We start from the raw sequence: 14264 nt of genomic DNA on the forward strand, positions 1-14264 counted from the left end.
ACCCTCGATCCGATCGCATAGCTCGCCACCCTACCCGTGGTCTGTCCGTTTTAACACCAACATTGTTGCCGAAAAAGACAACAAACAAACTGAAGATGCCTTCACACACATTCCATTTGTTCTACTTTTTTAATTGCTTTTATTTTTAATTATATAAAAATAGAAAAATACCAAAAATATATTATGCCTTGTTACTATGGCTAGCTCCGCTATCACCCTTTCTTTCAATCTTGAAGTACACTATTTTAAACATAAACAAAGAGAGTCTAAAAGATGCTTGGTTCAGGATTATGGAATCTTAACGTTGTTCGACTATTGAAAAAACAATACAAAGATTCTTGGATCTAACTACATAGCAGCGTCGCACCTATGCGCTACCGTGCAACGGCTGCTATTGAACCGTTACGCGTGCTTACTAATAGGAAAAAAGACCCCGCTAAGTGCGCTAGCTAGAGCATAAAAGTAATACTAGTGACTATTTGCACAAGTACTACCTTTGTGCTTCAACAATTATAGTTGAAAAAGTTTTCTTCAACTATAATTATTTACGTACACAGGAAATAGTAGCTACGGCTTACTTTTCTTTACGAATTATTAATTTACTATGTTGGGTGGGAGTATGTAGTGCATGCATGCCGAAGAGAAAAATTGGAAAATAATAGACTGTATGGTAGGGAAGGATAAATACACAGCATATGCATGCAACGAGGTCGGAGTCTCGGTGTTACACTGCATACATTCAAGGCATGACAAAAAGCAAAAATAAAATAATACTATTCACCACATGGCCCAGCTCTAGTTGACTTATTGTTCAATTTAAAAATATTTAAATTCTAAATTACAAGCAATTAGTTGTTAATTAGTATGTAATGAGCTCCTAGGTTACATGTACTTAATTGCCATATTAAACCTGTTTAGCCACCAGATTACAATTACTTAGTTATCGGATTACAAAAAGTGAATGTTGGATTTATAAGTACTTTGTTGTTGTATTCACCATGCTTAATCACATATTATAAGTACTTAATTGCCAAAAAAATAAGCATACTTAGTTGTCATATTATACTTGTTTAGTTATCTGATTTGTATGTACTTATTTGCCAGATATACAAAATACTTAGTTGCCAAGAAAGTTAACATCCTGGGTTGCTACATTACAGGAACTCGGTTTTCAAATTTAAAATAACTTAGTTGCCAAGATTAAATGTACTTATTGTAATAATATCAATGATTAGTTGCCGGATATATTTTTTGCGAGGGCATTTAGTTGCTAGATCATAAGCACTTGTTGCCAAATTTCATAAAAAGAATGCTTTGTCTTACAGTTCCAAATACTTGATGTAGATTTAAACCTTTGTACTTCTCTGAACTGAAAGTCGTTCAGTACACTAACGCATCATTCTCAGACTCCAGCGCACGGTGTTACATCTAGCACACCGTAGCGTCTACTGTAGCAGTGAAATACAATGTCGTTCACTGTGTGACACCCTGTAGCATATGCGCCAGCAGCAGACTATGATAGGCAGAGAGAAAAATGATTCTACTTGGACGCGCGAGTATCAACCGCAGGATTGGGTTCATGCGAATCGCAACACCCGCCGCACGCTTTAATTAAGTTAGATTTTCCCAAGATTCTTCTTTAGAACTTTTATGTGGGGCTCTGTTACGTCCAGTAGACAAGTTTTAAATTTTGCTGCTAAAGAAATTTTTATTGAAAGTGCACTCGTCATTCCGACGAGAACAGAAGTTTCCCTCCCCGTTCGTACTCACGGTGCGTCTCCGTCGAACGGTTCTTTAGCATGATCACAGGTTGACGCAGCAATTAACGGGGCTGCTCCTGGCTTTGGCACTGTTTTACCATAACCCACTCAAGGTGATGGGTCATCAGTGGACGCCTTTTCCACGGAAAATCCAATCTCCTCCGAACATTTGTGCGTCCGGGTCGCCAGCTTTAGGTAACCCTCTTCCCCTGCCACCTCTTTTACAGTAGAAAAGGCACTCCCATGCCGAGAAGAACACGTCGCCTACCACGTCGACTTCTCAAGATGGCGGATCAATGTGAAGGGCTCAATATCATTTTGAACTCGCCTTAAGTTGGTCATATGCGAAAGTAGTGTTTTCTCTTCTCATTTTCTGTTGCGGTGTCGCATCAACTAATCGATAAATACGCACTGAAAGAGTACTTAACTTTATCATATTCTGATGATGAGGATGACAGAGCGCTTGATAATTACAACGGAGAGGAGAGCGGCGTGCACCCGCGGGCACCAAGAATCCAGTAGTACATTGTCAAACAAGAAAATACAGGCTGCAAGCTTACGATGGAGGAAAGGTTTTTAAGGCTCATTTGATTCAAACGAATTTTATAATTTTTTAGGTGATTGAAATCCTTAGGATTTTTTTTCTACGTTGGTCATTTGATTTATTACTGTAATGAAGGAAGCGTCGTCGGAGCCGCAGAGACTGAACTGAAACTTCACAAAGATGGATGTCGGGAGGCCATCAGAGTGAGCTCCAGGGTCATGGTGTCACGTATGTATTGAAGAATATGCTTCACCAGAATTCAATGAGAATCACGTGAGGAGTGCATGTGTAGGCACACTTGCTGAAGTGCATACTACAAATCCGGTCGTGTAAGAGTCACGTACTGCAGGGCGTCAGTGATAGAATGCAGCATCATAGGCAGGAGGGCCCTCCAAAGTGTACGTTCGTCTTGGTGTTGACGGGTGTGGAGGCGGGCTTGCACTTAAGCATGCGAGCGCACTCAAGGAGCTCATGGGCATGCTTCTCCTCATGCAGAAAGAACCCATCGGGATGCAAAACGACCTCGATGCCAAGGAAGTAGTGGAGAGCTCCCAAATGCTTGAGGGCAAACTCATCACGAAGACAAGATGGGAGATGGCGCAGAAGCTTAGTGGATGAAGCCGTGAGGATGATGTTGTCGACATAGAGCAGAAGATAAGTCATGGCCGTCCTCTCATGATAGACAAACGGCGAGGCCTCCGAACGCGTGGTCCGGAACCCAAGCTGCTGCTAAAAGGCCGCGATACGCTGGTACCACACCTGCGGTGCTTGCTTAAGCCCCTAGAGTGATCAGGAGACCGAGCACACATGCTTCGAATGAGTGGCATCGATGAAGCCAGTGGGATGCTCGCAGAACACCTGCTCGGTGAGATGCCCGTGCAGGAAAGCGTTGGAGACATCCAGCTGGTGCACCGGCCAGGCATGGGAAACGACAAGCTGAAGAACAACTTGAATCGTGCCCAGTTTGACAACCGGAGCAAAGGCGCACGTGAAATCCACACCGGCGCGCTGGCGGAAGCCACGCACTACCCAACGAGCCTTATAGCGCTCAAGAGAACCGTTAGGGCGTGTCTTGTGGTGGAACACGCACTTGCCACTCATGAAGTTGGCATGGGGAGGCCGCTGAACAGGATGCCATGTGCGGTTGCGTTGCAAGGTATCAAACTCCTCTCGCATCGCCGCAAGCCAGTGCAGATCGCGAAGGGCCGTGCGAGCGGAGGAAGGAATGGGTGATGGTGTGGATGTCGATGCGGCACACACATACTCGTTGGGGGGGTAGCACAGGCTGGGACGATGCACCCCCCGCATGGGCCCGGGTCGTCATCCCACGGGACGTGGGTGCGGCCGGTGACGGAGCGACGGATGAGGATGTTGTCGAGCGTGTTGTAGGCAAACCGAAGGCGGGAGTGCCTGATGCAGCGCCCGCACTGGACACGACTGAGGGCATAGTCTATGTGGTCGACCCCGAGGCAAGCAAGGGGGTGCGGTGGCCAAGAGGGTGGTCGCGTCGGTAGCAGGCGAAGATCCCACCGGGCTCGAGGGAGCATCCGGGGCGGGAATCAAGGCCGGAGGTGTCGTGTCAAGTGTGGCGGTAGGGTCAAGACGCGACTGAGTCCCGTGCCACGAGGGGACAACGTCTAGGTGGGCGGAAAAGGACTCGCCAGAGGGAGGTACCCACTGAAAAGGAAATAGCTTCTCGTCAAAGTACATGTGCTGTGATATGTACACATACTGAGAGACATAATCATAACACTCGTAACCTTTAGTGTTGGAGGGATAGCCTAGAAATATGCAAGCAAGTGAACATGGAGCGATCTTGTGTGGTGTGGTGGATGTGATATTAGGATAACAGAGACATCTGAATATGGGAAGACCATCATACAAGGAGGAGTACCGAAAAGAAGGTGATGAGGGGCGTAATTACAACGAGCACGACAAGGACGAAAGTTAAGGAGAAGGGTGGCGGTGGTGAGTGTGTTGGGCAAGAACCTAGGAGGTACATTGGAGTGAAAGAATAAGGTGCACATACAGTCGTTAAGGGTGCGAAGAATGTGTTCAACACGCACGTTCTATTGAGAAGTATATGGGCAGGTGAGGCGAAAGATGGTGTCGTGAGATGCAAGGATATTGCGAATAGCGACATTATCAAATTCTTTCCCGTTATCAATTTGAAGAGCAATAATGGAGCAGCCAAATTATGTGTTTACATACGCAAAGAAAGCTTTGAGCGTAGCCAAGGCATTGGATTTGCGACGAAAAGGAAAAGTCCACACAAAGTGAGAAAAGATGTCAAGGATGACGAGGTAGTAAAGATAATCAGTGTTTCTAGCAACCGGAGATGTCCGCACATCACTATGAAGTAACTGAAACGGAAAAGAAGAAATACTTGTAGAGGTACTAAAGGGTAGACACATGTGCTTGCTAAGATGACAAGTGTGATCATCTACTTTATTACATGCAAAAGAGAAACTTCTAAGAATATGATGAAGTACGACGGGGCTGGGATGGCCCAAGCGAGCATGCCACAGGTCCACACCAACGACGAGGGCGACAGGGGCGGCAACGGTGGAGGAGGATGGGTGCACCGGGTAGAGCTCCTCGGGACTATCACATCAATGAAGAACCACCGATGCCAACGTCCTTCACAGAAAAACCGAGTTTGTCAAATTCAACAATAAGAGGGTTCTCACGAGAAAGACAATGAACAATCACGAGATGTTTGACTAGGTCATGAGAGACAAGCACATTAGACATGGTAATGGGCGTAGATGTAGAGGGGAAATGAATATGACCAATATGTGTGATAGGTAAGGATGAACCGTTGCCAACAGTGACGCAAGTGGAGGTGTTAATTGGATAAGAGGACAGGTGGTTACTCGGATGAGCTGTCATATGGTTCGTAGTCCCCATGTCAATGTACCTATCACCGCCTCCATCGTAGTTGTTCGGCGAGGGGGTTGTGTGAAGAGCAGCCAAGAGAGCCTGGTCCCATGGCGCAGGCGACAAAGTAGGGCCGCCATAGGGCACGTAGCCACCAGCCAGTGCGATCGTGGGTAGCGTTGGATAGCCGTCGATGGGACCAACGTTAGGCGTGGCGAGATGCGCCTCATGCGTCAAAGGAGGGCCAAGGGTGCCCGGGGCAGTCGTCCGTGGGACCGGCATGTGGTGAACATGCGCGACGTCGTTCCACGGATTAGTGCCGACCGTCTAGGGCGGGGATGGCTAGTGTTGGCGTGGAGCCTCCCCACATACCCGGATGGCTCTTGCTGCTGCTGACGAGGGCGTCCACCGCCACGATGGCCCCGTCGTTCTGCTACTGTGGCGCGGGTGGTGCAAGCGGGAGTGGGAAGAAGACCGACGGGGCCGGAGGCCGTACGGCTGGGGCGGCCGCATCATGGGAGGTACTGACGGCGAGGAAGATGTGCTGGACCCGTGCCTTAACCTTCTTCATTTGACGCTCCTCCAAGCGCAAATAGGCGGTGGCGGTTTGGAAGGTGGGGTTCGCCAGCAACGTGAGGTTGGAGGGTGCATTACCGAAGTCCTCGTTGAGGCTGGCGTTGAGCGTGCTAAGCATGAGCTCGTCGGATACCTTAGAGCCAATGTCGCGGAGCTCGTCGACCAACATCTTGAAGCGCATGAAATAGTCGTTGTTCGAGGAGTCATCCTAATGACACCCAAAGAACTCTTGCTGCAAGAAGATGAGGCGTAGGAACTTGTTGTCAATGAAGAGCGCACTGATCATTTCCCACATGGTGCAAGCATCACCATCCTTAGAGACGACCGTGTGGAAGATGTCCTTCGAGATGATGAGATAGAACCATCGCATGAGCGTGGCCGCGGACCACTCCGGATCGACCTTCATGACCACGCCATCGACGGACCCGTCGATGTGCTCTGCGAGGTAGTACTCGCGGAAGACGAGGTCGAAGTAAGTCTTCCATGCATAGTAAGAGGAGCTAGATTTATCTAGCTTGATGGCGACGGGGTCATGGATGCTGAGATCATGGATGTCATCGGCGGTGGGGATATTTGGACAGGTGAAGGGGTTGGAGTTGCCAGAGAGAGAAGACTGTGGAGAATCCATGGTGATGAGGGTGGGCAGCGACGACGACTATGGGTAGAGGGGTGGGCAGCGACGACTGCGGAGAGGAAGACGACAACGACGTGTAAGGGGAGAGGCAGCTGCAAGGGTAGAGGAGAGGGCGGCGACAGCAGGCTACAACGGCTAGATGCAGCTGTTGTAGGGTGCGGCGGCGACGGGAACAAAAGCTAGGGTTGGATCGGAAACCCTAAACTGATACCATGTTGGATGTATGAATTGTATTGGTTGCACCAATGACTTTACTCGTCGTGCATCATGGCACATATATAGGTATAGAGGGAGGTGCACGGTTGCCTTGTCTCCCAAGTTACATACACGTTACAAGGGAAGAGAGACATGGCAGATGCAATCTATACAGCCTAGACCTATATACGTACACGCAATATACACGTGTTCAATAGATTCAAAGGAATTTCATAGGATTTTGGGGATTGAAATCCTTAGGATTTTTTTATATTGGTCATTGGATTCCATAGGATTTCCTTTTATGAAATCTTGTGTACTACCTTTAATAGAAAATCTAACATCCACTTCAACTTATTTCTAATTTTTTTAATTTTTTTGTGACATGGACACTATTTACTAATCCTATAGTGTTCAAATAAACATGCCAATCAAATCCTATATTCTTTTTATCCATGCGTTTTCAAAATCCCGCGAATCAATGGCGCCCTTACTCGTTCAGTGCGTGCAAAGTGTTTTGCCTATCCACAGCACGTGGGCGCACCTACTTGTGCATGCGAAGCAGTCAAATAACGTTACATGGGTTAACCAACCGTTGAAGATTAGCGAGCGCAGCGCATCTGCGCTTGTGAAGTCAACACCTGCAACGTGATCGTATGGAAGTTCATCATGCCGCCACACATGGCGTCCCACGAGATGTGATTATCAATATTAGTTTCCGCAGAAACCAGCAAGTGGTTGCGATTGTGAATGTTACAGGTTTCACAGTCCACAGGGGGTAGTTGAGCCTGAGACCGGGAGCTTATCAGTGGAAGCCTAGTGCTAAGTTTTTTATTCCCTTTCAGGGGTGATAGGAGTCTCTCAGCTGTGACAACATACTTAGAGCAACAACATACTTACTTGAACCATCGTGTATCGCACCATAATCAAATTATTAGCTCCGAACTCGATCGACAACCCCGACCTAAAGAACAACCAAGTTGATAGGCCAGACGACGACGCTGATAACCTGGCAGAGGTAACTGATTGCATCGACACCATGTTTTTTAGAAGATGGACAGTTTATTGAAGTCAGAAGGCGCTACCTGTGGCTGTTGGACTCTAGTGTTGCTATGACAGCGAACTCTACTTACCCACTAAATATTGAGACCCTCCTCCTCCAGCACGTCGCCGTCGTTCTGCACCCCAACATCCCGTTGATACGCACTGCCAACAAACCCAGCTAGCGGCCAAGCCGTTCGCCGTGGCCGGCAACGAAAGCCCCTACTCCTACACCCACACCCACACCCACGCCTCTGTTCATCAACCGGTGGCCAACTTGTCTTGTGCCACGCATTTTCACGCAGGAACGGACTTGATTTCGCACCGATGCACGTACGTACGCACGCCTCTCCACAGCCCCATCAGCCAGATGCGGTCCATCGGCGCGTCCCGGTCGTGCCATCCGTCGAGACAACGAGCAGGCATGCATGGTTGCAATATTCAGCGATCACATGCAGTGCCATTGTTTTCCAAGGGGGGGAAAATGATGGCATGCCTGAACGTGTTAGCTAGTTGTGTTTCGCTGCAGGTGCAGGTTCAGTTGATTTGCCGGTGGAGCGGCCAAAGAGAATCAGGAGCCTGCGTGGTACGTGCGCGCGCTCACATTACCGGGCACGCGGCGCCTATATAGGCGGGGTGGCTCGGCTCTCCGCTCCGTGCCGTGCGCATATCCATCGAGCAGAGAGGCGGGAGAGATCATCTTCACGACGTGTGAGTCTGCCACTCGTAGCTCTCTCCTCCTCGGCTAGCCACCTTTCTTCCCGGGACGGTTCTCCCTCCGCGCGCCTGTCAGGCTCAGGAGCTAGCTAGACGGCATGGGGGCTCCGAGCAGGGAGGAGGATGAGGCGAAGAAGATGGAGGCCGGCGGCGACACCGTCGGCCAGAAGCTCGACGCCGGCGCGCTCTTCGTCCTCGAGTCCAAAGGTGCCCCCCTCTCTCTCTCTCTCTCTTTCTATTCCGTAGCAGCACGTCAGAGGAGCACATGACCCGCCCGCGTTCGTCCGGCGTCGTCAGGATCATGCTGCATGAAGCTGTTGATTGGTTGTCCCAGATGAAATAGTAGCTCCGATTATTACTAACTGTACATATCTACCAAAGCACCAAGGTGACTTTGGCTATGCTATCAAAGATAAAATCGATGCGATGGCTTGGTATGCTAGCTAAGCTAGGTAGGAACAGGATTGATTACATATTTGCCATTTTGCCGATCACTCCGCCAGAAAATGGTTGATGACATGTTAAGTATACTCGCATTATACTAGCACAAGATAGCCATACAGAAGAGAACTGACGACGACGATGGGCTCACAAGGCAACGATTTGGCCATGCCATTGGAGCTCCACCTATGGAGATCTCCTGCTCAAAAGTTCTTGCTGGGTGGTGGATTGGACGCATGTTTGAATTGGCCCCTTGCCCGTATCCATCCTTTCAAGAGTCTTTCATTTCACCCCTTTCTCACTGTTTACTTTATGAGAGCCGTGCTTTCAACGTAGCAGTTCCTGCTTTTTCCCGGCTGCAAAACCTCACTTTCTTTTTCACTTTCTCTCCCCTCTTCACCCTGCGTGCCCAGATGTCTTTAGCAGCAAAGAAAGAAGAGACAAAACACAATAGTACTCGCGGCATGCCGGGATGCCTGGCCATCCGTAGCCATACCCCCATACCCCTCCATGTGCATTCCGCGAAATGTGCACAGAGCGCTGCAGTTTTACTCCTCCTAAACATGTGCGCTAGATATGTGCACTGGATATTATTTAGCGTCTCTTCAGCAGCCAGATCATCACATCACATTATTAACAGTTTGCTTAGCAGCCAAAAATAAATTAATGTTAGGGCGGGAACGTGGTAGTATTTCCATTCGAAAATTGCACCGTGGCCGGACCGGACTGGTACACGATCGCCATCTCGCGGATACAATGCATTCATCCCGCATCCATATTGCACACGCTGGACAACATTTAGTAGTATTGTCATGCTGAAATAGACCACTGAAAGGCGAAAGCTCAGCCGGCACGGCCTGATATTCCACGCCGATAATCATATAGTAGTACTGCATGACCATCCACACTAGCCAGAGAAGAGAAGTGCGGCTAATAGGTTTATGTCAGCGTCAATGCGAAGTCTCCCAGCACGTCTTGCATGTCGATCGAGTTGTTGACCCCTGAACCACACACTCGGCGTTCCGATTCAGAGGAGGAGCGTTGAGTGCGCTGACGTACACCTCCGGAAATTTGGCACGGGCAGGGATAAACAACGAGCTCATCATCGGCGCATGATTTCTTCGACGTGGTGCACCGTGGATTTCGTGGGGCTTCAGATATCCGGCGACTTTTGACCAAGCAGCGATCGTCCTGGAGAAAGCAGGCACCGCGCCCCCATTTTCTGACAGCATGAACGTGACATTCGGCCATTATGTTAAAACAAAAATCCTCGCCTGTTAATCATGAACATTATGTTAAGAAAAATCCTCGCCTGTTAATCATGAACATTATTTTAAGAAAAATCCTCGCTTGTTAATCATGGACAGATAGTGTTTTTGTTTGTGGAGCGGGAGCTGACATGTTTACGTGTCCATGTGTTGCAGGGTCATGGCTGCACTGCGGGTACCACCTGACGACGTCGATCGTGGCGCCGCCGCTGCTGAGCCTGCCGTTCGCGTTCGCGGCGCTGGGGTGGTCGGCGGGGATGGTGTGCCTCGTCGTCGGCGCCGCCGTCACCTTCTACTCCTACAACCTCCTCTCCCGCGTGCTCGAGCACCACGCGCAGCAGGGCCGCCGCCAGCTCCGCTTCAGGGACATGGCCGCCGACATACTAGGTCAGTACACTTGACCACGTCGCCGTCGGCCGCCCGATACCCTGTAGCGGTATGCCAAAGCTCCGATCGTGCAGATAGATGGTAGGATTAGCCGTTGATGCCACCGTTCAACTACACACACCGCCGTGCGCCGTGCACCGTGGATCCGTCATGTATGTTTCGAGCGTAAAACCAGCATGCCAGACATGTGTACGTCAGTACGTGCATATCTTGCTTGGCTTTGGTCATGCATGCATGACCGATGCATATGAGGTCAAAGCACGTGGTCAAGGACTACTATAGCGCTAGCCGACAGCCAGCAGTTAGCTCCAGCCTTTCGGGCTCGAGTATCATGATGAGATGCCCTCACGTGAGCATCTTTCAATAATTGCGTCTCCTACTGCCCCGCGCACAGGCGACCGATCTGGTTTTGACGGTGTGGGCAGGGTACGTACGTACGTAGTACTCCTACTACCGTCGGCTCGTCGCCGGCGTGGCATGGCATGGCATGGCAGGAGAGCAATGAAAAACGAGCAATGGCCGTAGCACATCCATCCAAGTTGTCAAAGAAACGTTAGTAATACTAATACCATTGTTTATGTGATGCAGGACCTGGATGGGCGCGCTACTACATCGGTCCGATCCAGTTCATGGTGTGCTTCGGCGCCGTGGTCGCGTCCACCCTGCTGGCCGGCCAGAGCATGAAGGCCATCTACCTCATCGCCAACCCCGGGGGCACCATGAAGCTCTACGTGTTCGTGGTCATCTTCGGCGTCTTCCTCGTCATCCTGGCGCAGCTGCCGTCCTTCCACTCGCTCCGCCACGTCAACCTCGTCTCCCTGCTGCTCTGCCTCTCCTACAGCCTCTGCGCCGTCGCCGGCTGCGTCTACCTCGGCACCTCCGACCGGGCGCCCCCCAAGGACTACTCCATCGCCGGCGACACCCACACCCGCGTCTACGGCGTGTTCAACGCCCTCGCCGTCATCGCCACCACCTACGGCAACGGCATCATCCCCGAGATACAGGTACGTAGCTGCTGAATGAACCCTCTGCTCTGATCAATCTCTCTGAAAGAGGGCTTTGTTGATCCATGGCTTGTTACGATTCACGGGTGCTTACATTACATATGCATGCCTGCTGTACTGTGTATGGTGATTGCAGGCGACGGTGGCCGCGCCGGTGACGGGGAAGATGTTCAAGGGCCTGTGCCTGTGCTACGCGGTGGTGGTGACCACCTTCTTCAGCGTGGCCACGGCGGGGTACTGGGCGTTCGGCAACGCGGCGCAGGGCCTGCTGCTCAACAACTTCATGGTGGACGGCAAGCCCGTCATCCCGGTGTGGCTGCTGCTAATGGCGGAGCTCTTCACGCTGGTGCAGCTGTCGGCCACGGCCACGGTGTACCTGCAGCCGACCAACGAGGTGCTGGAGGGCCTCCTGTCGGACCCCAAGGCCGGGCAGTACGCGGCGCGGAACGTGGTGCCGCGCCTCGTGTCCCGCACCGCCGCCGTCGCCTTCGGCACCACCATCGCCGCCATGATACCCTTCTTCGGCGACATGAACGCGCTCATCGGGGCCTTCGGCTTCATGCCGCTCGACTTCGCCGTGCCGGCGCTCTTCTACAACCTCACGTTCAAGCCCTCCAAGAAGGGCTTCGTCTTCTGGCTCAACACGGCCATCGCCGTCGTGTTCTCCGCGGTCGCCGTCGTCGCGTCCGTGGCCGCCGTCAGGCAGATCGCGCTGGACGCCGGCACCTACAAGCTCTTCGCCAACGTGTGAGGCCCCGCTTGACGTGGCTCGTACGCCAGGAAATGTTGAGGTCGCCGCTTGTGACTTGGCATTGAGCTCCGACCTTGCCGACGAACCGTCCAAGATTGTTGCTTGGCCGAGTACATACATACCGAGTTTTGGTTCTGGATAAGTTATGTAGGCAGATGAATGTGACCCGACAAGTGTTTAGCCCGTCAATCCTGTGCTCTTATAGACTAGGGGAAGAGTTGGAAGTGTGCTCTTATGTATAGCCTTCCTTATGTATCTGTTGATGCTGCAAAAACCCGTGCACCGAAATCGCCGAAATTGATTCGGGTACATGTGTCAAGATCAATTTAGGTGTGCTTCATCTTACGCCTTTCACAATGCTCCATGGTGTATGAATCCTGAGTCCGAGGACGGGAGCAAACGAGAACTCTGTGTATGTTGGAACCTACAATAATCCTACACCTACGTAATCTTACTTAAGCTTCATAATCTAAATCTTCACCGCCCCCGATTTTCATGGGATGGGGCCTGGGCTGTTTTTTCATCCAATCTAATCATGACAAATCAGCACGTAACTTTACCTGGAATCTCTAGGTAGGTGTAGATAAGCCCAGAACCAATAATGCTACATATACGGACTTTATTTTACAAAATATTACGGAGAAGCTGATTTGGAGGTATATTATTAGTTGGAGGATGACTTCCCATCCGAAAATCAGGGCGGAGAGTTTATTAAGGGTGTGTTTGGTTGCTGTCATGGGCTGGAATGTCACGGGTCGGACCCGTTCCTAGTCCTCGTTCATGTGTTTGGTTTACCAACCGGAACACAACCCACTCATTCCACTTTAGGGAATATTGCACTCAGATCCGGAACGTGCTAGCACCAGGAAATCGACGGAATCACACGGAACGAGCCTCTCCTCTCGCGCAATCCTATCCTCGTCTCCTCCTTCCCCAGCTGCACCGCTCGAGCTCCTCCTTCCCCAGGTGCGCCGCGGGCCCTCTCTTTCCCTCTCTGCCGCGCCGCTGGCCCTCTCCCTCCCTCTCTGCTGCGTTGCCGCGCCGCCGGCCCCCTCCCTCTCTGCTGTGTTGCCGCGCCGCGCCGCTGGCCCCCTCCCTCTCTGCTGTCGCGTTGCGCCGCCGGCCCCCTCCCTCTCTGCTGCTGCGCCGCCGGCTCCCTCCCTCCCTCTCTGCTGATTCCTGCCATGTCTTGATCTGCAGGTAGAAGGTGAAGAAGGTGCTACTCCGGCGCGGCGACATATATTGTTGTGTTGTTTTTCTTCGAAATACAAACGAAATGCTGCTGAAATTTTGAATTTTTGTTATTCCATTTTTCATTCCATGCCTCCCAACCAAACACTGGAACGGAACCATCCCGTTCCACTTTTTTGCTCGTACCAAACACACGAACGGAACCGACCTGTTCCTCTGGAATGGAACCATTCCATTTCATGACAGTTGGTTCTCCAACCAAACACACCCTAAGAAATCATGAACTGTCTCGAATCATGAACTGTCTCGTCCGTAACAATCCCGTAAGGCTATGTATATCTAGGATTGAGAGAATCCCAACTGAACTTTGAAAGCGTAAACATCCTATTCGTAAGAGCATCTCTAGCACATAGTGCAAAAACACGAAAACTGTAAAGTTATGGCGAGTGCGGGCCGGGCCTAGTTTGCTGCACACAGCAAACTCCGCATCTGCGACCCTGCCCGCAAACGTTTTAAATGTACGCGGGGTAGGCATAAAAGCCGTTTGGGCTCCCATTTGCGGGGCCAAACCCTCATCTCCGCCGTCGAATTCGTCGTCGCCGTTCCCCTTTCTTCCCTAGCTCCAGCCGCCCGATTCGCTCGCCATGGACGCCCTTCCTCCACATCAGCAGCAGGAGCGGCGCACGTGCGTCGCCGTCGACGCCGCGCGGAAACGGTCGTCGCATAAGTGGACGGGCAGGGGGCTTCCGGTGTCGGCGTCGCTGCTGCGACGGGAGACCGAGGAGTTCGACATCCGCCACGGTCTCGTGCCGGCCCCCGCGCCTCCCGCCGCACCCGCGCCTCTCGATTCCCCATCGTCGGAGTTCGAGGAGGGG

General features: G+C 51.2%; 1 protein-coding gene across 1 annotated transcript; it reads left to right on the plus strand.

Annotated features, from left to right (window-relative positions):
• The first annotated feature begins 8178 nt into the window (after positions 1 to 8178).
• LOC123444852 (GABA transporter 1) lies at positions 8179 to 12543 on the plus strand. Its single transcript, XM_045121712.1, has 4 exons — positions 8179 to 8554; positions 10213 to 10443; positions 11032 to 11447; positions 11584 to 12543. Exons 1-4 carry the CDS (start codon positions 8446 to 8448, stop codon positions 12196 to 12198), a joined length of 1371 nt encoding a protein of 456 aa, XP_044977647.1. The 5' UTR covers positions 8179 to 8445; the 3' UTR covers positions 12199 to 12543.
• The last annotated feature ends 1721 nt before the right edge of the window (positions 12544 to 14264 follow it).

This window comes from Hordeum vulgare, chromosome 3H, assembly GCF_904849725.1.
Source record: "Hordeum vulgare subsp. vulgare chromosome 3H, MorexV3_pseudomolecules_assembly, whole genome shotgun sequence".
NCBI classification, from domain to species: Eukaryota; Viridiplantae; Streptophyta; class Magnoliopsida; order Poales; family Poaceae; genus Hordeum; species Hordeum vulgare.

Coding starts and splice junctions, on each gene's coding strand:
- LOC123444852 (XM_045121712.1), top strand. CDS start 8,446: ATGGGGGCTCCGAGCAGGGAGGAGGATGAGGCGAAGAAGATGGAGGCC. Junction 8,555..10,212: donor CTTCGTCCTCGAGTCCAAAG/GTGCCCCCCTCT, acceptor CATGTGTTGCAG/GGTCATGGCTGCACTGCGGG. Junction 10,444..11,031: donor CATGGCCGCCGACATACTAG/GTCAGTACACTT, acceptor TATGTGATGCAG/GACCTGGATGGGCGCGCTAC.